General features: G+C 38.2%; 1 protein-coding gene across 1 annotated transcript in view; it reads left to right on the top strand.

Moving 5' to 3' along the window:
* The window catches only part of LOC126755597 (titin), a 98,544-nt gene that overhangs the window by 15,806 nt on the left and 55,641 nt on the right, over nt 1-27,097 (top strand). Inside the window, 5 exon segments of the mRNA XM_050468289.1 lie at nt 8,931-9,222; nt 9,308-9,792; nt 9,938-10,029; nt 14,907-15,119; nt 15,185-26,836. Of these exon segments, the coding sequence (XP_050324246.1) occupies nt 8,931-9,222; nt 9,308-9,792; nt 9,938-10,029; nt 14,907-15,119; nt 15,185-26,836 (12,734 nt within the window).

The following is a 27,097-nucleotide window of genomic DNA, read 5'->3' as shown; positions in this document are numbered from 1 at the left end:
TTTTAATTCCACAATAACTTTCGAAAATATTCATTTTGAAAAAATGTAATTATTTACGACATCTCATTAGAAACCTCAAAAATAAATGTTACTTTCCACTATTTAATGGATGTTATTATATATCCTCTTCAATCACTCTATCTACAAGGTGCGTTCTAAAGTAAATAGGACTTAAAAAAAAAACAAAACAAATGGTTTTTTTTCTGCAAAATCAATTTATTTTATTCAAATTATATTTATTCTCCTTCTGCTTCAATACAGCTTTTTGCACGGTCCAAAAGAATGTTGAACGAGTGTTTTAGCTCGTTGGCCGGTATGGCCGTCAGTATGCCGGTGCTAGCCTTTTGAATGGCCTCTACGTCTGCATAACGCCTTCCTTTCATTGGAAAATGCATTTTTCCGAAAAGGAAGAAGTCGCACGGTGCCATATCAGGTGAATACGGGAAGTGGTTAATGGTTAAAATGTGATTTTTGGTCAAATAATCGTTGAGCAATTTTTGGGCGTCAGTCAATTTGTGCGGAACAAATCGTGCACACACCTTCGTAAGCCCAAATGTTCGGTCACAAATGCGATAAATCGATATTTTGATATATTCAATTCCATTTCCGAATTTCAATGATGATTTCGGGCTGATTTTTGATGAATTTACACAGTTTCGTTGATTTTCCGGGTTATCACGGATTTTGATTTGCCCACATGTTGATCGTCATTTGTGTCGTCACGACCACTTTGAAACATTGAAACCACTGTGCACTCTTGCTATGATAGGCAATCACCGCTATAAACTTTTGTTTCATCAATTGAAATCTTACGGTAAAAGTTTTACCAATTTCAAAACAAAATTTAATGTTGTACTTGTATTAAAAAAACTGCATCAAAATCTGTTGCTTAGTTTTTAAAGATTTTGCATATAGGGATATAGGGACAGAGAAAGACTTTGTTTTATATACTATGTATTGATTTAGTGCTTAGTAATGGTACTTTATAGGTTTTCGGTTAATGGATAATTGTGGGAAAAATGTGGTAAAGGTGCGATTACGCCCATCTAAGAAACTCGTAATTTTATTGTACTAAAGAACCCGGTATGACATGTTTTATCAAGATATCTTCTTGCTCTCTCTTGCACATACGGACGGACGCATTGTACTTAACTTTTCTCGTCATCCTGATCATTTATATATACCTAACCCTATATCTATCCCGATTAATTTTGGGTAATACGCACAAACGTTAGTGAACAAAACTATTATTATAACCATATTGTTTGGATAAATTAAGTATAACTAGTGAAATTTGGCATTACATTACATACTTATAATGTTTTTTGGTGACAAAAACTACTGATATTGATTTATATATAGAAGTAGTAAAAACAAAATCAATATATTTGATTAAATTGTAGGTTTTGTTTAGCATAGTTAAATTTGTCTAAATTAGGTGAATAGCTTTATTTTCGTTTCCCATTCATAGTTTATTTCGACTACCGATGTTTTATATGTATCTATTATGATATGTTATTTATATGATATGTTAACTAGCTGACCCCGCAGCCGTTGTCCTGCGTGAAATTATATGCTTTGAAATGAAAAAAGTTGAAATTATATTTTGTCGAAAATGATTTATTTTCGATTTTTCTACATTTTTAAATGTAGCGCAGCTTACTAAACGTAATTTTTTTTGATTTCTGTTCTGGTTCGTAAATATACAAAGAAGATGGGTTTCCAACTCGTTAACACGCCACATATATCGGCCAATTTTCCTGGAAATTGAATACGTTTGAAATGAAATGGTTGTCCCCTTTGTATTCGATAACTGCGTCATAACAGTATGGGGTCCATTACACAGTTTGGCGCATGAAGATTTATGAAACATAATAATGACAGATCCAACTTTGAGACGCAAATGATGCTGGGGGTATACAAGGCTCTCCAAAGATTTGGAAATTCCACTTGATAATTTACGGTTTCGTCTTCCTTGTCAAGACGTTCGATCGATTTATATGATCGCAAAGCACCCGGAATTTGGCTTTGAATCTTCCAGTTTAAGTCATTAACATCGGTATTTTTGGCAATTAAAATTGCGCGTGCACTCAAGCAATTGCAGTTACGATAATTTTGCCAATGTGCGGATAAACATTCGTGATGAGTTCATCTTCCGTTGAAGTGAATTGACAAAAGGGATGTGAAGTTGATATCAAACCACTGGAAGTATCAACCGAAATTTGCCCATTTCCAATTCTTAGCGAATACAATGTAAAATGTCATCGGCAATGTCATTTTTCGTATCCCATAATTAACGCGAATTTGAAGGTTGATATGTCGAAATGATCTTCGCGAAAACTATGCGAACTTCAGTGGCATTCGAAGTAACTATTGCATTGTCCTTCGTCTCTTTCCAGTGATTAGCATGTTCCAGCAAACGCAACTGCTGGCATGCTTCTCAAAAAGTTGCACACACTCTACCATTCACAATACGCAATGACTTAAATGAAGTTGAACCACGATACGCATAACAGTCGGAAAACTTTCATGAATTGCAAAAGTAAACATCCTACAAAGCGCTTTATTGCGGTTCACATATTGACCGATTTGATACTGCTGGTCTCATATCGTTCAAGGCCAATAACCGCTATGTTGCTTTCTTTGGTGACGTACTTGCAAACGTATTTGATCGATTTCACCAATCTACAATATTCAACATTGACATGAGTTTTGAATGTGAATTAGACAAAAGTGGCGAATATGGTACGATCCATGTGCTGTCAACTTCGAAGTGTTGTTAACGTCGATATTCACGCCTCTAAAAGCTAAATGTTCTGCCATTGTCGTCTGGTGAGCGACTCCGATACAGTGAATATCCATCATTTGCCATTTCAGTTTCCGAAAGAAAAGCACTTTAGTAGTGTTTCGTGCATTTATTGTCAGACATACAAACTAAAGTGGGATTGTAAGGTTCCCAAAGTCCATGAACCATATTGGTTGGTCTTTCTGAATCAGGAATTTCCGCTGAAATGATTTCATCAATTTGGTCTGGTGTAATCACCATCCGCATCCATAGAAGAATGTTTGCCTGCGGCAACCCGCAACAGAATACATTCAGCATCTAACAGCACCATATATACCATAGGTTGCTTCAAGATAAAGACCTTCAAACATCGCAGCTTTGTTTAAAAAGTCGTGCTGTGATATCGTTACGATCGCTAGCTGATTGACCGCGATCCATAATTCCGCACGTACATATGTCATCGCACTTTGGGAGTACTTTGGTTTTGGGCTGCCATACGTTGATGGCAAAAAGAACGCCGACAAATATTAGCGCGACCTCTTCGTGGCTTCGTAAGAAATTTAAATCAGTAATTGATCACTTCGTCTGAAACACACATAAAGTTTTCAATGAATAATTTTCAATAATTTTTCCTTTGGATAGCCGGAAAAAAAAAGCAAGCGATCGCAATTGAACGATTCAAATAATTTACAAAATGAAAATATTGAAAAACAAAACAAACAAAAATTGGAAAATGTGTATGAAGAATGTTACTTTTTAATTGTCCAATTCTCCTCATGAAAAAGTATAAGGTATTTGTTTCTAAACCTTTCCCGATCCACAACAAAACAACCTTTAAAAATTTCATCAACCGTTCTCTTAGTGTTACTAACAAACAAACATTCATTTTTATATATGTACATATGTATGTATGTATGTAACGTTTGTATGGGGAAAAGAAAAAGGCTGTTTTTAGGGGTTTTCCGGAAATTATTCGAATTTTTCTCGCCGTAAAAACCATCTTTGAACTTCAACGAACATTTAAGAAAAAGAATTGGCTAAATTGGTCCAGGCGTTATTGAGTTATGAGCGTACATACATTTTAGCGATTCATTTTTATTTATGTACATACATACATATATATAGTTCTTAACAACAGTTTTGAAAAAATTGCAAAATTTCGCTTAATAAACAATAAATACATAACGATATAATCTGGTAATACTCGTATCAAATATAAAGTCTAATTTTTGATAACATCCGAGCAAGTCACGACTACGGAAACTCCAATATATTGAAGGAATTAACGCGGTAACTAACTCTTACCTACCGCGCAACTCAAAGCTCCAATGCGTCAAAAAGGGTTCATCTAATTTGGATAATTTTACTATGCTAAACAAAACCTACAATTTAATCAAATATAGTGAATTCATGTTTACTATTTTCATATAATTGGACTTTAAGAAACTTTTTCTCTGTTAACCGCGGTGGTTAATTAACGGGATCAAGAGATGGCTTGCAGGGATGGTTGCCTCAAAATCATCTTTTCATTCTTGCTTGGTTGCGCGAGTTAATGTCGTTTACACGATGTGAGTCACTTAAATTATACTTTTAAATGGCACCGAAATGCGCACTCTTTATTGGATATTCTTAAGACTAACTTGTTACATAGATCTCACGGCTATTTATACCTGTACTAACTAATGTGATTACTTATTACTTATTATATTGGATAGTTCGTTTACATATCAACTTTATACATTTCCTTTGTACTAAGATAATGTTATTGATACGAGTATATTTTGTTTACTGAAACAATATACATATGCATGTGTATTCTGCACAGCTATTCAATCATACAGCCGCAATTCAGAATTTTTGACGCCATTTAATATTTTAATAATAATTAAAAGCCGTGGAAAAATAAAAATTGTAAAGTAACCTTCATTTTAATTAATACTACCAATTTTGGAGAATAAAATTATGAAATAGAAACTAATATGTTAGTATTCTGTTGTGATCGAAATTCTCATTATTATGTATGATATACCCAGAGGTTAAGTTTGACTACAGAGCATATAAACGAATATCACATTAATTAGTTTTAATTTTACAGAGTCGGAGAAAATGTTTAGCCAGACTTTTTTGCTAACAGAACAGCTATAAATGCTAAAAACATCAAGAAATTGCTATTTTTAAACACAAACAACTGAATTATTGAGGAATAAAGTACATACTCTGTCGAGACGTATTTTTAGTATATATTATTACATTAGCAAATGTATAAAAAAAGTTTAATTTTTATAACTCGTTAGCTCTCAGCGAAGCTTATGTAGTAACATGAAAATTATTATGTGTAACTGTATTAATTTTTATGTGTTTTCCAAAGATAATTTCAAAAAAATAAAGTGCGCAAAGCCAAGGTCTATTAATTTAAATCAACGAAAAGTAGATTCAAAGGTAAAAACAATGATATCGATGGTATCTTTTTAAATTATCCAAGCTATCGAGTGGCCTAACTATCGATCATTTTGCAGCTCAAACTTGTTGCCATTGTAAAGGTAATTTCATATTGCCAGTCTCATACAGACATTGTCGTTGCTCTCATGAAACACAATTCCTCATATATTGATCAAATTTGGGCGCATCTAGGTCAGGTAGGTCTAGGTCCGAATTAAGAGTTTAAGACAGCACCCGCCAATTTCAAAAACAAAAAGTAAAATATTCCTGACGGTCAGTCCGGTTCGACCACGACCGTTTTCGCTTGAGTTTGCCGAAGACACACATTTTTCAGAAATGGATCGATTTTTTTTCAATTCAAATGAAAATTTTGATAAAGAGGTTAACGTAATGTGATGCAACCATACCTCGGGATTATTTTTGTTACCAGCCTCTTGGCTTTTATGACTTCAAAAAATACATTCCTTTTATTGCTTTATGTAATTCTAAAATAACCATCATTTCTAGAATATTGTCTTAATTCTCATGTTGATTTGAGTAATAGTTTTGAGACACAGCTAAACGCCTTTCTTCTCTTAATTGTATTTTCGAAGGTGGTTGTCAAGATTTGCAGAATTAGTCAACCGATCTTAATGATATTTACAAGTCTTGAACACAGGATTTTATTTTTATTCAACTTCTTCTTCTTCTTTACTGGCGTAGACACCGCTTACGCGATTCTAAGCGAAGCCAAGTCCTTCGCCACCTGGTCCTTCCAACGGAGTGGAGGTCTTCCTCTTCCTCTGCTTCCCCGGCGGGTATTGCATCGAATACTTTCAGAGCTGGAGTGTGTTCGTCCATACTTACGACAGCGCAGCCGTTGTCTCTTAATTCGCTGAACTATGTCAATGTTGTCGTATATCTCATACACCTCATTTTTCCATCGTATGCGATATTCGACGTGGCCAACGCGCAAAATCTTTCGCAGAACCCTCCTCTCGAAAACTCATAACGTCGACACATCAGATGTTGTTATCGTCCATACCTCTGCATCATATAGCAGGACGAAAATAATGGTTTGGTTTTTGTTTGTTGTTATTCTGGGTTGGATTTCGAGGCTGACATTGTTGTTGCTGTTAATGCTGGTTGCAAGATAGACGAAATTGTCTTCAACTTCGAAGTTATGACTGTCAACAGTGACGTGGGTGCCTAGTCGCTAGCGCGACGACTGTTTGTTTGATGACCGGAGATATTTCGACTTGCCCTCGTTTAAAGCCAGACCCATTTGCTTTGCTTCCTTATCCATTCTGAAGAAAGCAGAGCTAACGGCGTGGTTGTTGAGGCCAATGATATCAATATCATCGGCATACGCCAGAAGCTGTACACTCTTATAGAAGATTGTACCTGCTCCATTAAGTTTTGCAGCTCGAATTATTTTCTCCAGTAGTAGATTGAAAAAGTCGCACGTTCCGTATCGGACGACTCGGAGAGGTCCTTCTCGATCCTGCGAAACTTTTGGTATTGCTCAACGTCAGTTTACACAGCCGAATTAGTTTTGAGGGGATACCAAATTCAGATATCGCGGCATAAAGTAGCTCCTTTTCGTGATGTCAAAAGCAGCTTTGAAATAGACGAAAAGGTGGTGCATGTCGATTCTCTTTTCGCGGTTCTTTTCCAAGATTTGGGGCTTTGTGAATATCTGACCGGTTGTTGATTTTCCAGGCCCAAGCCACACTGATAAGGTCCAATCAGTCTTTCACACAATACGCTCGATAGTACCTCATACGCGATGTTGAGGAGGCTTATCCCACGGTAGTTGACGCAGATTGTGGGGTCTCCCTTTTTGTGGATTGGGCAGAGCACACTTAAATTCCAAACGTTGGGCATGCTTCCGTCCGACCATATTCTACAAAAAAGCTGATGCATGCCCCTTATCAGTTCTTCGCGGCCGTGTTTGAATAATTCGACGGACAATCCATCGGTCCCCGCCGCTTTGTTGTTCTTCAGACGGGTAATTGCTTTTCGAACTTCTTCTTGGTCGGGCAATAGAAGGTTTGCTCCATCGTCATTAATTTGGGAATCGGGTTCGCCTTCTCTGGGCGTTATGCTTATCACTGCCATTCAGCAAACTGGAGAAGTGCTCACTCCGGAGGTCTTCAACGTTTCATCAATGAAATTTAGCCACATTTAAGCTTATGTGTATGGAAAGCCCGGGGACCCGATGTGTTATTCCATAAATAACCCTATCCTATGTACTTCATGATTCAATCAAAAAATTACAATTTACGGTGCCTCAGTTTTTAAGATATCGTTTTGAAATTTTGCAAACGTCATTTTCTCTTCAAGAAGCTGCTCATTTGTCGGAACTGTCGATATCGGACCACTTTAACATATAGCTGTCATATTAACTGAACGAACGGAATCAAGTTCTTGTATGGAAAACTTTCACTTTTGACAATGAATCTTCACGAAATGTATAGATTATTTTCAAGGCAAAATAACCCTAAGAAATTGTTCAGATCGGTTAACTAAAGCATATAGCTTCCATACAAACCGAACGATCAATCAGAAAATTACAACGTTTCTTCACGGTCCGTTTTTAACGACATCCCGTCGCTACATAACATGTTGAACTTGAAATTACTTGCAAACGACATCATTCAGCTTTGGTGCTTTATAGCCCACCTGAGGCATTGACGCATTTCCTTAGTCAAAAGTTTGTCGGAACCAGTCGATATCGGACCACATGTTTTATATACATATATTTTCACCTTCTTAACTCTATGTCCCGAAAAACAAATCAATAATTAACGAAACAGCTGGTACATCACATATACTACATCTCATTTGAGTTAATAAGGTTGATATTATTATAAATATTTCAGGCAAACAAACTTTATTAATGAAACTAACCGAGTCTACGACCTATAATAAACAATACATACATAAGATAATAAGACGCAACAATTTGTTTCTTCGAACCTACACACCATTTTTACAACCTGAACATGGTATAAAATTTTTCCATGAAGTTTGTAACAGCCAGAAGGAAACGTGGAAACCCTATTAAATAAATATATATATGTAGGTATATATATTCTCTCACTCTTTAAATATCGATCCGATAATTTTCACACATTCTTTTCAAGCAGCTGTTCAGTTAAGGCGCCGCTATAGAATTTAGCTGCCCTAAGAAGTGATCGATCAAAATGAAGACCTTGTATGGATACTTTTTTATGTGACAAGATCGAAGACAACGCGAAAGTTTTTGAAAAAATGGTTCAGATCACCGAACCAATTGTTGAGATCGGGTTAAATTGGCATATAGCTGTCATTCAAACTGATCGACCAAAATTTATTTAAATGCTCATACCAAAGAAATCGCAGTCTTAATCTAAAATGTATTTTAGTCCGATCTTGCAGCTTTGAAAGAACCTAGTTGCTGTAAAAGAAAGACAAAGTAGACATTTTATTTATAATTTTTTTTATTGAACATGTGTGTATATATTTATTTGTATTAATCCAACAGTATGAATCATCAGTTTTTTCACAAATAAACTCGAAAATTGACAGGAAATCAAGGATTAAACACTTATGTTTAGTTGATGCTCTGATATCAGCTCCTCATGCTTATTTAGTTCCGTTAAAAATATTGGATTAAAATGATCATAACTTTGATAGAAATTTATTGATTTGCTAACTCATCGTTCATCTGTTTTCTCTGCAGGAGCCGTGGAGAATTGCCAATTGCGAATTCCGACCGCTTGCGAATAACACAGACCAGCACCGCTGTACAATTGGCTGTGGAGCACGTGCAGCGGGAGGACGCCGGTCATTATACATTGATAGCACGAACGAAAGGTAATGATGTTATTCGCAAAGATGTGGAGCTCATTGTCGAGGACAGATCGACGGGTGAGGATCCACCCGTATTTCTACGACGACTGGTTGATCTGTCGGTGAAAGTGGGAACTCGCACTCGATTGTTAGTCGAGATACGTAGTTCCACCGATGTTAAGGTAAGACGCTTTCTTACATTTAGATTTAATATAAAAACCAAATTCAGAATGTACATATATGTAAATGCATATATCCACGTAATAGCTCACTTGGTACCGAAATGATCGACGAATATGTGAAAACGATCGAATAAATGAAGTAAACGAGGGCAACTTCCACTATTTGGAAGTGAGTCCTGTTATATTGGAAGATGGCGGACAGTGGATGGTGTTAGCTGAAAACTCGGGTGGCCGCAATTCATGCATTGCACATCTGAATGTACTTGTGCCCAAAGCTTACAAGGCACCCGAGTTCATTGAGGAACTACGTGCTGTGCTCACCCAACAAGGCACGGTTTCGCTCGAATGCAAGGTGATTGGTGTACCCACACCGCAGTTGCGTTGGTTTAAGGATTCCAAAGAAATCAAGGCTGGCGATGTATTCGCGCTGACCGCCAATCTGGATGACCCCACTTCACTGGGCACATATACTTGCGAGGCTGTCAACTGTATGGGCAAATCATATTCCAGTTCGAAGGTGCATGTAGTCGGACGTGGCAGTAGGGAGGGATCGCTCAAACCAGCTGACAGGTGAGAGTAATTACTTCTCAGCAGAGAGAGATATATCTCTTTTCTCTCTCCAACCAAATTACTCCACACTAATACTACAATAATTGTCTCAATTCCTCTTTTACACAATCGACGTTTACCTGCTCGACATCTCATCTGATCATAGCATCCCCAACAATACACCTCCGCCGATATTTACGAATGAGTTGCGCGACATGAGTGTTCGCATCGGGGAGCCAATAATTCTGGGATGCCAAGGTAGGTGTGATTTAGTAGTAGTAGTAGTAACACTGGTGATAGCCGGGCACGCGGTGCTGTCGGCGGTGTTTGGGCAACTTGCCAAATATCACAATCGAACATAAGTATAACAAACACTAACGAGGTGGACAAAAACAGAAAGACTTTTTCTGTAAATTGCGTCACCATTGCACCATTCGCACACGAGACATGCTGTTAAGCGGTCAAGCGCGAACGGCGCAGTCACCGCTGGCATCCACACTAACAGATGGCTATAATAGCGCTGACGTTTCTACTTTTAAATACGATTGAAGAGAATTTGTATACATACATATGCACATAAACTATGTAAGAGTATTGTGGTCTGCACAAAGCAAGCAACCCCTCGCGCCTTCGCGGAAACATTGAAATGTTCAAACTTGAACTCGATTAAATGCTTGGATTCTTCGGTGTGTTGCGGTAGGTCAGCCACTTTGCGTGTCGATCGTGCCGATCGCTGCTCTTGTGTGTCTGTGCAAATTACATGTGTTGCAAAACCGAATGCCGCGATCAAAACAAACGCATATCAAACGAACAAGGCGAGGAAATCAAATTAAGATAAATAAACACCTATTTACGAGACATACATATAAATATCAGACTGTAAGTGGGTATTTTGGTGTGCGGGAGCAAATACACTCTTGAGATCGCAAAAGTGTTGCTAACACGGACGATTTCAGACCGAGCTACTCATCATTTTATATGCAAACACTTTTAGATTTTGTTATATGCAAATTCGTCTACAAACGAACCTTATTATTATAAGTGACGGCCGAGGCAATTTACCGCCCTAGGCAAATGCGAAATTCTGCGCCACTTCTAAGCTTATTTTGCCTTAACAACAAAATTTATAATTTGTTATTATGTTTAAGACCTTTTTATAAAAAAAAAAATTGTATTCCAAAGTTTAGGTATTGAAGCAATTCAACTTCAGATCAATTCAACTCTTTTGTGGTATTAAGAATTTCAACAATTTTCAGTCGAAGTCTACGACTAACCTAAAAAATTAAGATTCGACAGTTAATAAAATAGCTGAAAGGTTTTAAACGAGAAATAAAAAGAGTTCAATTTTGTTATTGTTCTCGAGAAGCTGAATAATTATTAAAATGGACATAAGTTTTGATTTGTATCACGATGACTAAACTGTTGGGGCTGAAACTGATTTTCTGCGCATAAGAAAAAGCCTGTCAGATAAATCCATTTGAATTGCCTAAAATCAAGTAAGCTAAAGTATTGCTGACCACTAAATGGCTTTCAGGTTTGTTTCAGATTTATTCGTTTTTTTTTCATTTAAAGAAACATTACTCCAAACTCTCCGTTTCCTTGCTGTTGGTAGTTATCAAGAATCCTTTTTTAATAATTTTAACTTTGGGCTGGCGCTACGGTACCTATGGTTGTTAAAAACGTTTTAAATATTATGAACATCGTGACTGAAGAGGAGAAAAACGTTTCAAAAATTTAATTTTACCCAAAAAGTATATTCTTAGAGATTGTAAATTGTAGCAACTCCTTATGTTCGAAACATTTCCAACAGTCCGCTAATGTTATATTTGCCTCGATCAGCTTTGGGATTTTGCTCCAGAAGCTCAACAAATTTTTGTGCCTTTCAGTGAAGTTATACAAAATAACTGGTTTAAACATTTTTTAATAAACGCAGCAACTTCTTCGCAGTAGTTGAAATTTTTTATACTCTAGTCAACTCCACTAACGCGGAGTTAAAAGCCGTTATACTAAAAATAACAACACTAGAATCGATTTTTTTTTGACTGGTTCAGTTGATATTGAATTTCAAAACTTTTCCCAAACCCAGTTAGGTTGGAAATCGTAATAGGGGTCATGAATATTAAAAAAACTATTATAAAAAGTAGTGCAAAATAATTAATTATTTAAGTATTTTCGTGCTTTTAATTTGGAAAAATCAAATAAATATTATATATGTATATATATAATATTTTTTTATATTTTAAGAAAATTTACCCGGGTCAAATATTATAAGAACTGCTACCGACAGTATGAAATTAGATGAAATTGGGTAATAACTCCGCTCATTCTCCATACAACAAAATTTACAAAACTTCGACGAGGGGCATGGCACCGCCCACTTTTTGGTGAAATCACTAAAACCACGCCTACTTTCCATATGACACAATTTAAAACTCCATTTGGTTCTTTCACTTTCCAGTAAATAAAGAAGTAACTAATACTCGTATGTATAACCGGATAAAACTATGCAATAATAATTCGTTTAATGTATGCCACTTTAAGACCAATAATTGCCCAAATCCAACCAAAACTGCTCAAGTCCCTAGGTACCGAATATGTGGACCCCAGTATCAATAGTTGACTTTTGACCCGCAATACCGGTCAATGTGTGAGATTTATAATTGAAATTCAGACATAATCCTTTCCTGATAATAGTAATTCTGTGTATCAAAACTGGGTTGAATCGGTCTATGACTTCACTGAGCCTCCATATATCTAATATAAAGATTTTCAAAGTCCCCTGTGACTTTATGCTATATATATATCGCCCAATATTTGAGTTATCGCAATGAAAATTACAGAACATATTTTACCGAACATTTTATACTCTCGCATGATAAAGTGATAATCGAGATTTCTTTATCCGTCATTTAAATATTTTTCAAATACCGTATTTTTGTAAAGTTTTGTTCCGCTATCATCATTGGTTCCATGTATGATATTACAGAGAAGGCATCAGATGGAATTCAAAATAGCGTTATACTGGAAATATATATTTTTGTGAATCGATTTCACTATATTTCCGAATATGTCATCAGGGTGTTAAGATGTACCTAATAAATGTCAAGTAGTTCATATGGTTTTTAAAATGTGGACATGATTTTCAAATTTAAAAAAAACCTGGATAAAACTTCCTTCTGCCATTTCTTCCAAAAATTTAGTCGGACGTTTTTTCAAGTTACTATGTTAACCCTTTTAGTGATTTTCAAAATAACCTTTGTATTGAAGGGAATATTTTTTTGAATTCTTCCATTTTTGAACTGTTATGGAAATGCCGAAGCTAAACGACTCTGTAGAGTTTGTTTATTTAGCTAATGAAATATATTACACAAACTTAGTAGGTTAGGGCCAGATTCCAAAAAAACGTTTCTTTTTTTTTTGCCGCCAATTCAGATTTCGGTTTTCCAAATTTTGTCTCTCCAACGGCAGTGGGCCGATTTCCCATCTTCGAACTTAACCTTCTTATGGAGCCAAGAATAGCCGTATTTCTCTTCCGAAAATTTCATCATGATATCTAAATACTCAAGTTTCTTCGATTGGACGGACGACAGACCAGTATCCGGATTTCAGCTCTAATGGGAGACTTTAAGGATTTGGTCATTGTTCGTCGGGAGAGGACTTTACTTTCCAAATGCCTACTCAGTCTAAAGTAGCACCTGTTACCAAGAGTGATTCTGTTTGGATTTCAAGGTTGATATTGTTCAATGTCAATAGTGACGTGCGAGTCATGTTGTGAATGCGATGACTGTTTGTTTGATGACAGGAGATATTTCGTTTTGCACACAATCAGACCCATACCCTTCGCTTTCTTTTCCAGTCAGGAGAAAGCAGATATAGCGGCGCGGTTGTTGAGGCCATTCATATCAATATCATTGACGTACACTAGAACCTGACTATTTTTCAAAAGTTATAAGTCGCTGTAAATTTAGTTGTTAGACAAATAAAGCATAGAAGGGACCGAGAATTTGGCATAGTAAGTTCCCGTTTCGACAAATACCAAGGATTTTCGTAATCCTATAGAATTGAACTTAAATTTGATCTCAATATTGCCTTTCCTTCCAGAGTGAAAATATTTTAGTCCCCATGGTTTCATAATGAGCCATATAAGGACCTAGGCGCGTCGTCAGACATCAACCCCACCTCCCTGTTACCTACCTAATTGTTTGTATTGTAACGAAAGCTTTGGTTAAGTCATTTTCATTTCTGTTTATAAAGGAAAAAGGTTACAGTGTGTGAATTTCGTCATAAACCTTAAAATGAAATTGAGTGAGGTAGTTAATACCATTAGCTTCTCGGAGAACCGCTTGGATAATATTATTTATGAATTCTTTTAAGGAATAAACTATATAACTCTGAGTTATTGGATTGCTTGGGTATCGCGCTCAAATTTAGGTCAAATTGTTAACCCTTTTTAGTAAATATCTCAGTATAAAAAAATTCTTCCACATTACGTTCTCCTAACTTCTAAATATGTTCTATCAATTCTTTTGCACTTGGTACGTGATTATACTGATAACTTTTTTAAATTTTTTAAACTTGACTACAGTTATAAAAATTACAATTGCTTTATCAAATGCAATTCATCTGGTTCAATTTTCACATAACCTGTCCCCACCTGGAGATCCCGCTATAAATTTGAATTCGGCAGAATCAAATACATTCCTGAGGTGCAAATTAGTGCAATTGCCGACTACTTTTTTAACCTTAAATCTCACCTAAGCTGAAAGAAATGCTTCTCTGTGACTTTAGTTCATAGTTTTATTAGTGACAACATCGGTTGTTACGATTGCTCCCTTTTACATACCTTCCATATTCCAGTGGGGAGATTTCATTTTAATTTTATATTTCATGTAGAAGTTGCGTTTTGTCCAACGGCTTGTGAGATATAACTTTTGAAATAAGGCGCTGAACTATGAAAAGTCCAATTTTTGAGATGATTCGTAAGATTCTGCAAATAACTTTACGTTTATCGCATTATCAATTACTCCGTTGGAGCAGGGCTATTTATAAGTGCTGAGTTTCGGAAAGTTTACTACTACTTCTACAGTAAAGATCATATATTGCACTATTTTTAACTGTATTGTTAAACTTTCCAGTTGTGGTGCCACCGTGGCCCAAAACAGTGGTATGGTATAACAAGAATGGTCGTATCGAGTCTGGCGAAAGATACAAATTAATCGAAGACGGATTAGGAGTCTATATGATCGAAATCAAACCCTCTGAGAGTTGTGACGAAGGTGAATGGAAATGTGTAGTCACAAGCTATGAAGGTTGTATGGGCATTTCAACATGTAACGTCACAATGGACAGTGAGTATAAGTGTGCTAATAAGTCATAAAATAAAATATATATATTTTTATTTTTATGTGAATAGTTCCGAAAAATTATCGGAAACCACGTTTCATGGAGAGTTTGCGTGCTGTACTTACCGAAGAAGGCCTGGTTTCATTCGAATGCAAAGTAGTGGGCTTCCCCACGCCCATACTCAAATGGTTTAAGGATGGTCAGGAACTGAAGCCCGGTGACGTTTATCAACTAACTGGTACCAACTCGCTCGGTACTTACTGCTGTGTGGCTAAAAACTGTATGGGTGAGAGCAGCAGTGTTGCTGTACTCACCGTTGAGGATATACAAAACCAACTTAACGACGAGGAACGGCTGTTGTTTGCAAACCAAAATCAGCCACCGAAATTTGTTGTTGGCCTGAAGAGCCAAGAAGCTAAGATCAATGAAAGTTTCCAGTTTACAGTAAATGTTAAGGCTACACCAGATCCAGTACTATCTTGGTTCCGTGATGAACTGCCGATCGAGAATAGCGAACGGTATAATCATTATCGTGGTGAACACGAAAATTGGCACTTAGACATAAGATCTGTAGAATTTGTCGATCAAGCGGAATGGAAGTGTGTTGCAGTGAATGACTTTGGCACTAGTTTAACATCTAGTTACTTAAAACTACAGATACCGCGTCATTACAAGAAACCACGTTTTCTGGAATGCCTTAGAGCAGTGCTCACGGAGGAAGGCGCTGTCAATTTGGAGTGCAAAGTAATTGGAGTGCCACAACCAGTGCTAAAGTGGTACAAGGATGGTGTTGAGCTAAAACCTGGAGATATACATCGTATTATATCTGGACAAGACGGAACTTGTTGTTTAGGAACGTACACCTGTGAGGCAAGAAACTGTATGGGTATTGTGGCAAGTTCAGCATCATTGCTTGGCTTCGAGGAGGCCTATAAAACTCAAAAGGAAGAGAAAGCTCAAGAAAACGAGTTGCAGCGTAACTTCTCCTTATCCACTATACAAGAAGAGCACACGTCTCAACTGTATGAAACTCCTGTTGGTGACATAACAATTGACTCAAAGGGTGAGGTATCTTTTTCATTTGATGGTAAAGAGGTTTCGGTGTCTCTGTATGAGACACCCGATTTAACTGAAGAGGAAGCATTAAAGATTGTTGAAATGTATGCCGATCAAATCTCAGAGCATGTTACCGAACACAATGTAGTGGAATTGCCACCGTTGCGTTTTGTCAAAGAGACTTCGCAGTCGGGTAAACTTCTAATGGAGGCTGTGGTCATTGATATTTCACCAGAATACTTTTCCCATGAGGAGGATATGCGCACCGAGGCAGGTTTGGATGATATTTCCATAACGGAGATAACAGTGCATGGATCTTCCGGACATGAGGATGAAGTCGATCGTGAGGCTGAAAAATATACCCAACGCAGTTTCGAGAAAATGGAGGAAGAACTCTCTCTGACTGCACCAATACGTAAACGTAAGAAATCACGACCCACAGAAACCACAGAAGAATTTTACAGTTTGTCCAAAGCATCTGATAGCCAAGCTGGCGATGAAGACACTTCTGATTTGCAAACGTTTGCTAGCGCCACACAAATGTCATCACGCGTCGATTCCGCTGTGGGACCTGATGCCGCGCAGGCCGAGGAAAATATACAACCACCAAAACGTAAAAAGGGCAAGAAACAAACTGACAGTGATTCATCAAAAACAAATGAAGATGATGCAAAAATGCAAGACATCTCCGGGGCAGTTGGCGATGGTTTGATCACTCTAAAACCAGTAAAAGTCATTTCCAGTGCAGAGGAGATTGAACAAAATTTACGTGCTCTTTTGCCACTGGCCAAACTTTTGAAAACGATTGAGCATCACTTGACCGTGGTTGAGAATGAAGTCGTCGAGCAGGCGACCATGATGATGACTCCAGCTTCTGCTGAGCAGAGTATCGCTATTATTCGCAATATTGTTGATCCAATAAAACAAGTTCAAAGCAAATTAAGAGTATATTCCGGAGAAACCGCACTTGATGCGCTCTTTCAAACGATGGAAGAGGATATACGAAAGCTGCATAGAAGTCTTCAAGTAATTGAGAAGTGCGTCGAAATTGATGAAACTGGTGTCACACTTATACAACGCACCAGCGTCTGCATCATAGACAGCGTAGGCGATCAGCTAATTAAGGCTTTGGGGGAAGTGCAGAACATAGCCAAGTGCTTCGAATCAACTAGTTTACGTGCACATATTGATTTAACGGCAGATGACATTAAACAGGGTCTCGAAATAACACAAGGCACTATTAAGTCACAAGCTCTACTACAAGAAGCGCAGGAATTGGAGGCAGCTAAGCACCTTTCAGAAACGGTGGCCAAATTACAAGCTATGCCAGCAGTTGAACCAGTCTCTTTTGCGACTATTTCGGACGCCAAATTGCCCAACGAGGCTGATGCATTGAAGCTCATTTGTCTACCCGTTGTAAATTTACAAGCCGCTTTAGAAAAAGTGGAGAATGAGTTGAGTCTTGAAGAGAACGAGGAACAAATTTACAGAAAGGTGCACAAAAAGGTATTGGAAAATATCGTAGAACCAATCAAGGAACTACAATCGGTATTGGAGACAATAGAACGAAAGACTGAACTGTCCGCTACACAGTCTACAGAACAAAAGGTTAATAATGCTATATTGGATATTGTGACTCCGCCTCTATTCGAACTCAATAAGGGGTTGGAGGTTATACTAAGTCAGTCGTCTGACAATGTGCAAGCCGGTATGTTGACTGTTAGCACTGTGGAATCAATGGTACCGCCACTGCAGGAAATACAAAATGGGTTAGCACAGCTTACTCAGGATGTGGAACGTGGTCATTTCAATGAAGAAGCAGCGCTCGACTCAGCGGACACTCAAAAGCTCCTTCAAACTATTGCGCAGTCGGTACTGCACTTTGAGACGAATATCGAGAGACTTTCAGCACGTTTGTCCCCTAATGTACAAAAGGGCTTGTTTAGTTTGAAGGAAGAAATGTCTTCGTTAATTGGCAATGTACTCGACGATAATATTACCAAATACCATGTGACTCTCTTAGAAAACTTGAAGCGTCCAATTGACGAGCTTAATTACTGCATACGTCAAATTGAAAGCAAATCAATTTCGGGCTCGTTAACTGACTTTATTGATCCTTTGCACAGTTTAAGTGATCGTGTGAATTTGGGTAAGGAGATTATGCATATGTCAGGGACGAAGCAGAATGTTAAAAATGTAGATGTCCTGGAGAAAATGCAGCAATTAATTAGAAATGTGGAAATTGATATTGAAGAACACGAGTTCAAAATGCTACAACACGAAGTAGAGCTTGACGAGAAACTTGCAGCTGAGCAAGAAAAATCTTTCATCTACATGCGTGAAGCAATGGAAATGAAAATAGCTCAAGACGAAGCAGGACAAAACATACAAGAGCTTCTACACACACTTACAGAGATCGAAGCGACACCGGGCTTAGACACTCAAACCCAAAAGGTTTTATCTCAATTAGATCAAAGCCTCACTGGCTTAGTGGCAGATGTGGAGGTATTGAAGGAGTCACAGAGCACAAGGGAAGAAAATGAAGCTGCCACAAAAGTTCTGACTGATATTGCTAAACCGCTGCAGACGGTTGCTGAGGTATTACGCAATTCACTTACACCAGAGAAAGTACCAAAAATCCAATCGGTACCACAAAGTGAAAGTCTGAGCGCAGTTTTGCAAGAAATAAAAGACGTCGTTGAGAATATACCAGACCTAAATGAGCACCACATTAAATTAAAAGCACTGCCAATTGTACAGTCCGTGATTGAAATGGTGCCTGTTCTTCAGTCTATTACTAATTTACCACGAGCAATAACTGCAGTCACCCAATCAGCAGTCGGTGAGAAGAAGAAAGCAGAACCAGATGTTGATAATAATGCTGCAAAGAAACCTAAAATAGACACAAAAACCGAAGTAGACAAAGAAAAAATAACGGTTCCACCAAAAGTTGAACCAGTAGCAAAGATTGAGGATGAAGGCTCGACGCTAGAAGACATATCCGCTATGAAATCTGCCGCTGAATCTTTGCCAGCAGACAGTCAGGACTCTGCCGCGGGAGAGGGAACCGATCACCTTAAAGCGTTCGAGGCGAATAAGGGCAAAGTGAACACATTATTGTCTCAACTCAAAAATAGCATTGCATCAGTATTAGCGCACTGCGCCGAAGTAGACGTTGCCTCCTTGCAACTAGAATCTGCGCAAAAGGTTAAAGCATGTTTGTCAAAATTAGAAGACGTCAATGAATGTATTGCAGACGTACATCAACCCATCATTGTGGAAACTTTGCACACACACGCTGACATTAGTAATCGTAAAACTTTCGCCGAAGCTGTGTGCCATTTGGAAACATGTGTGGTGCAAGTCGAGGAGTGTCTTGCCCAACATGATTTGCAAGAGCTTAGTGAAAACTCTGTCTCTGATTTGAAAACATTGGCTCTACCCTTACAAGATCTTAAAGAGTGTATAAAAGTATTTCATAATGAAGAATTGGAGCAAGTGATTAGTTTGCCAACAGCGAGCTTATCGATGACAAGTGCTCAGGTTTTACAAGACATATGTCCCTTTGTGCTTTCTATAAAAGAGAGTAATGCACTTGAGACTCTACAGTCATTGGCTGCAGATGAGTCTTTAGCACAGTTGCAACAGTTTATACAACCCATACAAGAATTGGAAAATGCAGTGCTTTCGACAATTCATCAAGTGCATTTGTCTCAAATTGAAGATTTCCCATCTGAGGTGAGTATTGCAGTACTGGAGAAGTGCGCCAAGCCTATTTTGGATATCAGGGAAGCCTTACTGCATGTACAAGCTGAAACCCCACAATCCCCAATCGAAGAATGTCCAGCATTGGATGTGGTTAGACAAAAAGCCGATGCCATATATAACCTCCTAGAATACTGTGAACGTGCTAGTCTTAATGCATTGGAAAATATAACTGATATGTCCACACAGGCCGACGTCTCCGCATTGAAGTCTTGTGCAGAGCTGAAGTCTGTTGAGATCGGATTGGAACAAGCAGCGAAAGTTGCAGAAGAAAGTGTAAAGTATCTGGACGTCAAGGAATGTATTGCGGGTGGCATCAAACAGATCCAAGTTTGCTTGACTTCGACTGACACAAATAAAGAGCCCGAATTGCAAGATATTGGTGAAGTTATGAAGGAACTTAAAAATGAATTGGAAAATATGCAAAATGAGTTGTCCAAACCAACAACACAGCAAAATACCGTTAAAGTCAATCAAAGAGTGGCTAAAACTATGTTTAAACTAAAGGAATGCCTAGTGCATACCTATGAAACGGATGTAGGAAAGTCTTTGGACGAGATTGAAAAAACGTTCGAAGATATCTTACAAGCACTGCCGACTTTGGAAATACATCTGGCACAAGAGATGTTTACAAAAATTGATACATCCCTGTGCGCATTTAAAACCACATGCTTACGCCCAGATGCTCCAACTGATTTACAAAAGTTAGTGGACCCTATAAATAATATTTTGAAGACTGTAAAATCAATAAGTGAGTTGAAATCTATTGATATCGAGAAATCCTCATTGATTGTGGCCAATCTTCAAACGCATTTAATGTCAGCATTTAGAGTGCTAAACGAAGTCGGTGACTCATTAAGCGGGCAAGAGCGTGAAGCTGCTTTAAGGGCACAAGACGCTGTGCTTGCCACACATGAATTCATAGTGGACGCCAGTGAACAACTTCGCACAATTGAGCTCCTTCAGGAAATCGACAGTTTGACGCCGAATCTTAGTTCTATTTACGACAGTATTGCATTAGCTAAAGAGCTGAAAAACAAACAAGAGCTACTTGAAGCACTCACTCAACGCGTTTCATCAGGGAAAGCCTTTCTACAAAGCATTGAGGAAGGCTTAAATGCCAATAATCCACTCTATTATAAATTAGCGGAGGACAATGAAATAGACATACGCAGTGTAGAAGCAGCTCTTTTGCGTATAGAAAACGAAATAATACCAAAGATGGAGTTACAAATTCCAACCCCGGAGGATAGCGCGCTAGTCGACGTCCTCGGAGTGCATCTGAAATCTCTTCAAGACAGTTTCGCTAAACTCAAGACTTTACCTATTGTTTCGCAGGATATTCATGGCGATGATAAACAAAAGATATTATCCGAAACGTCTCTTATATCGAAAACACTTTCTGAGGAAGAAAAGCTATATGCTGAATTGCAGCAACGCGAAAGTTCATTACCCGCGGATGAGGATGTTTCCACTTTGGAAGACGTTTCGGCAATCGAGTCATTACTTGGCTCTCCGTTGCGCTCTCACGATGAGCATATTCCATCATCGTCAGCTGATGTAGGTAAGGTCGATGTCTTGTTGTCACAACTCAAAAGTAATATCGTCTCAGTGTTAAAATATGGCTCCGAGGTTCAGGTTGACTTCCAAGAACTGGAATCTACAGAACAGGTTAAGGCAAGTTTATTGAAATTGGAAAAAATTCATGAATGTTTTGCTGATGTTGGTCACCCTTCTGTCATTGAGCCACCTCTCCTATCCTTCTCCGAAGCTAGTGATTGCAAAACGTTTGCAGATGCTGTGTGTAATTTGGAAGCATGTGTAGTGCAAGTCGAAGAATGTATTGCTCAGAGTTATCTGCAAGATTTGAGCGAAACTGAAATATCCGAACTAAAAACTTTGGCGCAACCTCTGCACGATGTTCGTGAATGCATTAAAATTTTCCAAAATGAGGAGCTAGAGCAAGTTTTAAGTTTGCCAACAATAAGCATGCCATTAACCAGCGCTCAAGTCTTGCAGGATATTCAACCGTTTGTCTTATCCATCAAAGAGAGTCATGCACTGGAGACACTGCAGTCTTTAGCAGAGGACGAGTCACTCGTACAACTTAAACAGTTTATCCAGCCCATACAAGAGTTGCAAAATCTGTCATTATTCAATGTGGAGCAGGTGCACTTGTCTCAAGCGGATAGCATTTCTAAACAGGAAAACGTCGAAATGTTGAAAAGATTCGCAAAACCTGTTTTGGATATAAGAGAAGCTTTACTACAAATTCAAGAGGAAACACCACTATCAACGCTAGAAGAATGCGTGCCTTTAAAAGTAGTGAGAGAAAAGATCGACGTCGTATACCATCTTTTGCAATATTGTGAGCAGGTCGACATGAGTGGAGTGGAGAACGTTGTGGATATGTCCACACAAGCTGACATCTCCGCACTAAAGTCTTGCATTGAGCCACAATCTGCAGAAGCGAAACTTGAGCTGCCAGCTGTAGTTGCACAAGAAAACGTGAAGTTTCTCGATGTTAAAGAAAGCATTTCAAATAGCATTAAGCAACTCGAAGCTTGTGCAACTGATATGAAACAAGTCAATGTTCCAGAACTGCGCGAAGTATTCGCTGTGATAATGGAACTCGGAAATGAACTAGAAAGCATGCAAAACGAGCTCTCTACAGCATCCGAGCAGCAACATATGGCGGAGAGTCAAGCAAAGGTCGCCAAAGTGATGTTTAAATTAAAAGACTGTCTTGTCCATACCTATGAAGCCGGAGTGGAACAATCGCTAGAACATATTGAAACAGCTTTTGCCGATTTGTTACAAACAATGCCAATCTTAGAAATTCAACTGGCTCAAGAGATGTGTACCAAAATGGAGTCTGCCATTTTGGAGTTTAGCTCAATATGTAACAAATCAGAAAGTTTAGTAGAACTGCGTAAGCTAATCGAACCTCTCGAGCTGGTTTTAAATAGCACCAAGGCTATTAATAAACTCCAGTTGATAGAGGTCGAGAAGTCTACAATGGTTGTGGCTAATTTACAATCACATTTGATGGCAGTCTTTAGAGCAGTTGATCAGATTAATGAAAAAATAGAGCTTGACGAATGTAAAAGTATTCTTAAACTGCAAAATTCTGTTATTTCTATCACGGAATTTATCAGTACGAGCGAAAACACATTGAGAGTAATAGAACTCATTCAGGAACTCGACTCTCTTATGCCGCAACTAAACTCCGTAGTCAACGAAATTAATGCAGAAAAAAGCGATAAAGGAAAGCAAGCCTTTTTAGAAGCACTTACTTTGAGCTTAACTTCGGGAAAGGCTTTTATAGCAAGCGTTGACGTAGGATTAAAATCTAAAAATCCTGTATTCGTGAGACTGTCCGCAGAAAATAGTTTGGACATTCAAAAAGTGCGTGATGCATTAGTCCGCATGGAAACTGAAATTCTTCCAAAAATGCATTCCAAAAATCCGTCAGCAGAAGAGGGTGCATTGGTCGATACCCTTCGACTTCACTTGAAAAACTTACAAGCTAAACTGGTTGTTATAAATAATGAAACTGTTTCTTTACAAAGCGAGGTAAAGGAATCTACAGAGGTTATTGACGACGAGATGAAAGAGGCCGTTATTGATGGTTTGGAAAGCAAGAAGTATAAGCAACAAGAAGCAGTAATCGCAGAACAGACTCAAACCGTAGTAATAGAAGCTGAAGAGAAAATTATACCCAAAGAATCGACCCAAAGCTCTGAATCGGCAGTTATTAGTTCGGAGCAAGCACCACAAGAAACTGAAACTGCTACAGCAACTATCACTAAGAAGAACGAACAATTAGATTCAGAGAAACCTTCTCTACCAACTGAACCATACTTACAAAAAACTGAGGAACTCATTGATGTCACAATTGAGCTCACAAGGAATTTGAATACACAACAGTTGAGCAAAGCTACAACAGAAGTTTTCAGGTCTGTTGAAATAACTTTAAGTGAGATGAAGAATTTGATACAAACACATCCGTCAAGTGCAATCGAAGACCACCTTTTCCTTCCACTATTCAAGTTGAAAGATTTGATTGCGTTTATTAAGAAATCACCTATAGATGATATTACGAAGAGCATGGAGATGCGTCAAGTCATACAGAATTCCAATAAAGTCTTGCTAGAAATATTAAACGGGCATCAAGGACTCCGAAGCGCAATGATTTCTGACATTACTGAGGCTACTCTACCATATATCGGTAGTATTATATCTTTCATAGCACAAGTATTTCCTAATGACAAAGAGTTATGTGCGACTTCTAGTGCGCTCCAGCGAATTTCTTCTGAAGTTGCTGTTATTAAGAAGCAAAATGCACCAAATATGGATACTGGCTCGCGATCTTATCAAAATCTTAAATCGGCTATATTCGATTTCCGAAACTCATTTGAATCTGTATTCACCAAAACACAAAATCCACCACTATTAGAACAAAGAGAAGGCTTAGATCGTCTATGCAAAGCTATAGACGAAGGCCTCATTACTGATGCTGTAGAGATTCTGCAGGAGCTTGAGATGAAGAAAGAGTTGTTTGTTTTATTGTTGGAAGGGTTAAAACACATATCTCAAGAATCGGCCACTTGTACTCTTGCAGACTTAAGAAAAGAAGATGAACCAAAGCGTGACGAAGATTCTGTAGTACAAGAAATTAAAAATGTCCTAGCGGTTCTTGGCGAAAATGAAAAATGGAAAGACACCGAAGATGAAATTAAAGAGGCACTACAAAACCCAACTGATGAACGTTTTTCAAAACTTATATTTAAAATGAGGGAGCACATTGTCCACACTTATGAGGGCGGTCCGCTTTCGTCGAACGAAATCGAAAAACAGTTAGAAGAGATCATTGATAAATTGCTTGCTAATAATCCTGAAGCCACGCGAAAATTGACTGAAGAATATTATGCAAACATAAAAGATAATAAAAAACATATATGTGAGAATATTACTAAAATTGAGAATCTCGAGTTACGAAATAAAGTAAGCGCACTAAATCCGTACATAGAAAGTATAACCATCACTATTGAAGAAATCATGAAATTGAAATCTAAAAGTAAATTCGGAAGGAAACTTGATACATTAAAAAAATCTCTAATAGACACCGTTGCATTCTTAGATGAACTCCATAAAGTAAAAAGTGGAGATGAGCACTTTAATATTGAGAAAGCCAAAAATATTGCATTAAACGGGGTTGATTATATAAATAATAAGGAAGAAGCTGCACAATTGCCTAAAATTCTTTTGGACACTTATTTATTAACAAATAATCTGCTTGAACTATGCATTAAGTTACAATCAGCAGATTATCTTCCGTCAAAACAAAAGGAAGCAGGGAGCCCTGTTTCAAAAATCGAAGATGTTGAAGTACAGGAGGTTTCCCCAGATGATAATGAGAAAATAATGCAAGAGCCCTGTGTAATCGAATCTGAAATCGTAGCATTAGTTACAGACTCTTCCGAAGCCTCTGAACTTGTGAGATCCATAGTTTTAGAGGCTGAAGCACCACAAACAGAGATAGCTTCTAAAGAGCCTGAGGTGACCGAATTAACTGGAACTGCAGAGTCTATTAAACCAGAAATAGAAGTGGAAACAAATGCTCCTGCACTAATTACTCCTGAAAAGTCTATATATACAATTGTGAAAGCTGAGGAGCCTCAGCAAGAGATAGCTTCTAAGGAGTCTGAGGCGACTAAACTGACTGAAACTGCAAAATCTATTAAACAAAAAGCAGAAGTGGCTCCTGTACCACTAGCTCCAGAAGAACTTGCACTGACAGTTATTGAAGCTGAGGTATCTTCTCAGGAGCCTAAAGCGATGAAACTGAATGAAACCTCCGCATCTGTTAAACTAGAAGAAGTAGTTGAACAAGCTCCACAATCTGTCGAACCTGAAGCAGAAGTGGAAGCTAAGGCTCCTGTATCAGAAATTTCTGAAGAATCTAAGCCAACAGTTATTCAAGTTGAAGTGCCTCTACAAGAGGTCTTTTTAAAGGAGTCTGAGGCGGCTGAAATTACTGAAATCACAAAATCTGTTACACCGGAAGCAGAAGTGGAAGCTAAGGCACCTGTATCAGTAGTTTCTGAAGAATCTACCACTACAGTTGTGCAAGCTGAAGTACCTCAACGAGAGGTATCCTCTACGGAGTCTGAAACGACTGAAAAGACTGAAACCCCACAATCTGTCGAACCTGAAGCAGAAGTGGAAGCTAAGACTCCTGTATCAGAATTTTCTGAAGAATCTAAATCAACAGTTATGCAAGTTGACGTGCCTCTACAAGAGGTCTCTTTAAAGGAGTCTGAGGCGACTGAAATTACTGAAATCACAAAATCTGTTACACCGGAAGCAGAAGTGGAAGCTAAGGCACCTGTTCCAGTAGTTTCTGAAGAGCCTACCACTACAGTTGTGCAAGTTGAAGTGCCTGAACAAAATTTATCTTCTAAGGAGCCAGAGGTGACCGAACTGACTGAAACCGCAAAATCTGTTACATTGGAAGCAGAAGTGGAAGCTAAGGCTACTGTAGCAATAGTTTCTGATGAACCTCAACCTGAAATCATGCAAGCTGAAGTGCTGCAACAAGAGGTACCTCCTAAGGAGCCTAAAGTGACTGAAACCCAAGAATTTGTCAAGCCAGAAGCAGAAATGGAAGCTAAGTCTCCGGAACCAGTAGTTTCGGAAAAACCTGTATCAACAGTTTTGCAGGCTGACGTGCCTCTACAAGAGGTACCTTCTAAGGAACCAGAGACGTCCAAACTGACTGAAACCTCAGAATCTGTTACACCGGAAGTAGAAGTGAAAGCTACGGCTCCTATACCAGTAGTTTGTGAAGAACCTCAACCTGAAGTCATCCAAGCTGAAGTGCTGCAACAAGAGGTACCTCCTAAGAAGCCTAAAGCGACTGAAACACAAGAATTTGTCAAGCAAGAAGCAGAAATGGAAGCTAAGGCTCCTGAAACAGTAGTTTCTGAAGAAACTATACCAACATTTTTGCAGGCTGACGTGCCTCTACGAGAGGTATCTTCTAAGGAACCAGAAACGTCCAAACTGACTGAAACCTCAGAATCTGTTACACCGGAAGTAGAAGTGAAAGCTACGGCTCCTATATCAGTAGTTTGTGAAGAACCTCAATCTAAAGTTA

This window comes from Bactrocera neohumeralis, chromosome 4 (assembly GCF_024586455.1).
Source record: "Bactrocera neohumeralis isolate Rockhampton chromosome 4, APGP_CSIRO_Bneo_wtdbg2-racon-allhic-juicebox.fasta_v2, whole genome shotgun sequence".
Taxonomy (NCBI): domain Eukaryota; kingdom Metazoa; phylum Arthropoda; class Insecta; order Diptera; family Tephritidae; genus Bactrocera; species Bactrocera neohumeralis.
Note: the sequence above shows the minus strand (reverse complement) of the source record. Positions and strands in the feature narration are given on the sequence as shown.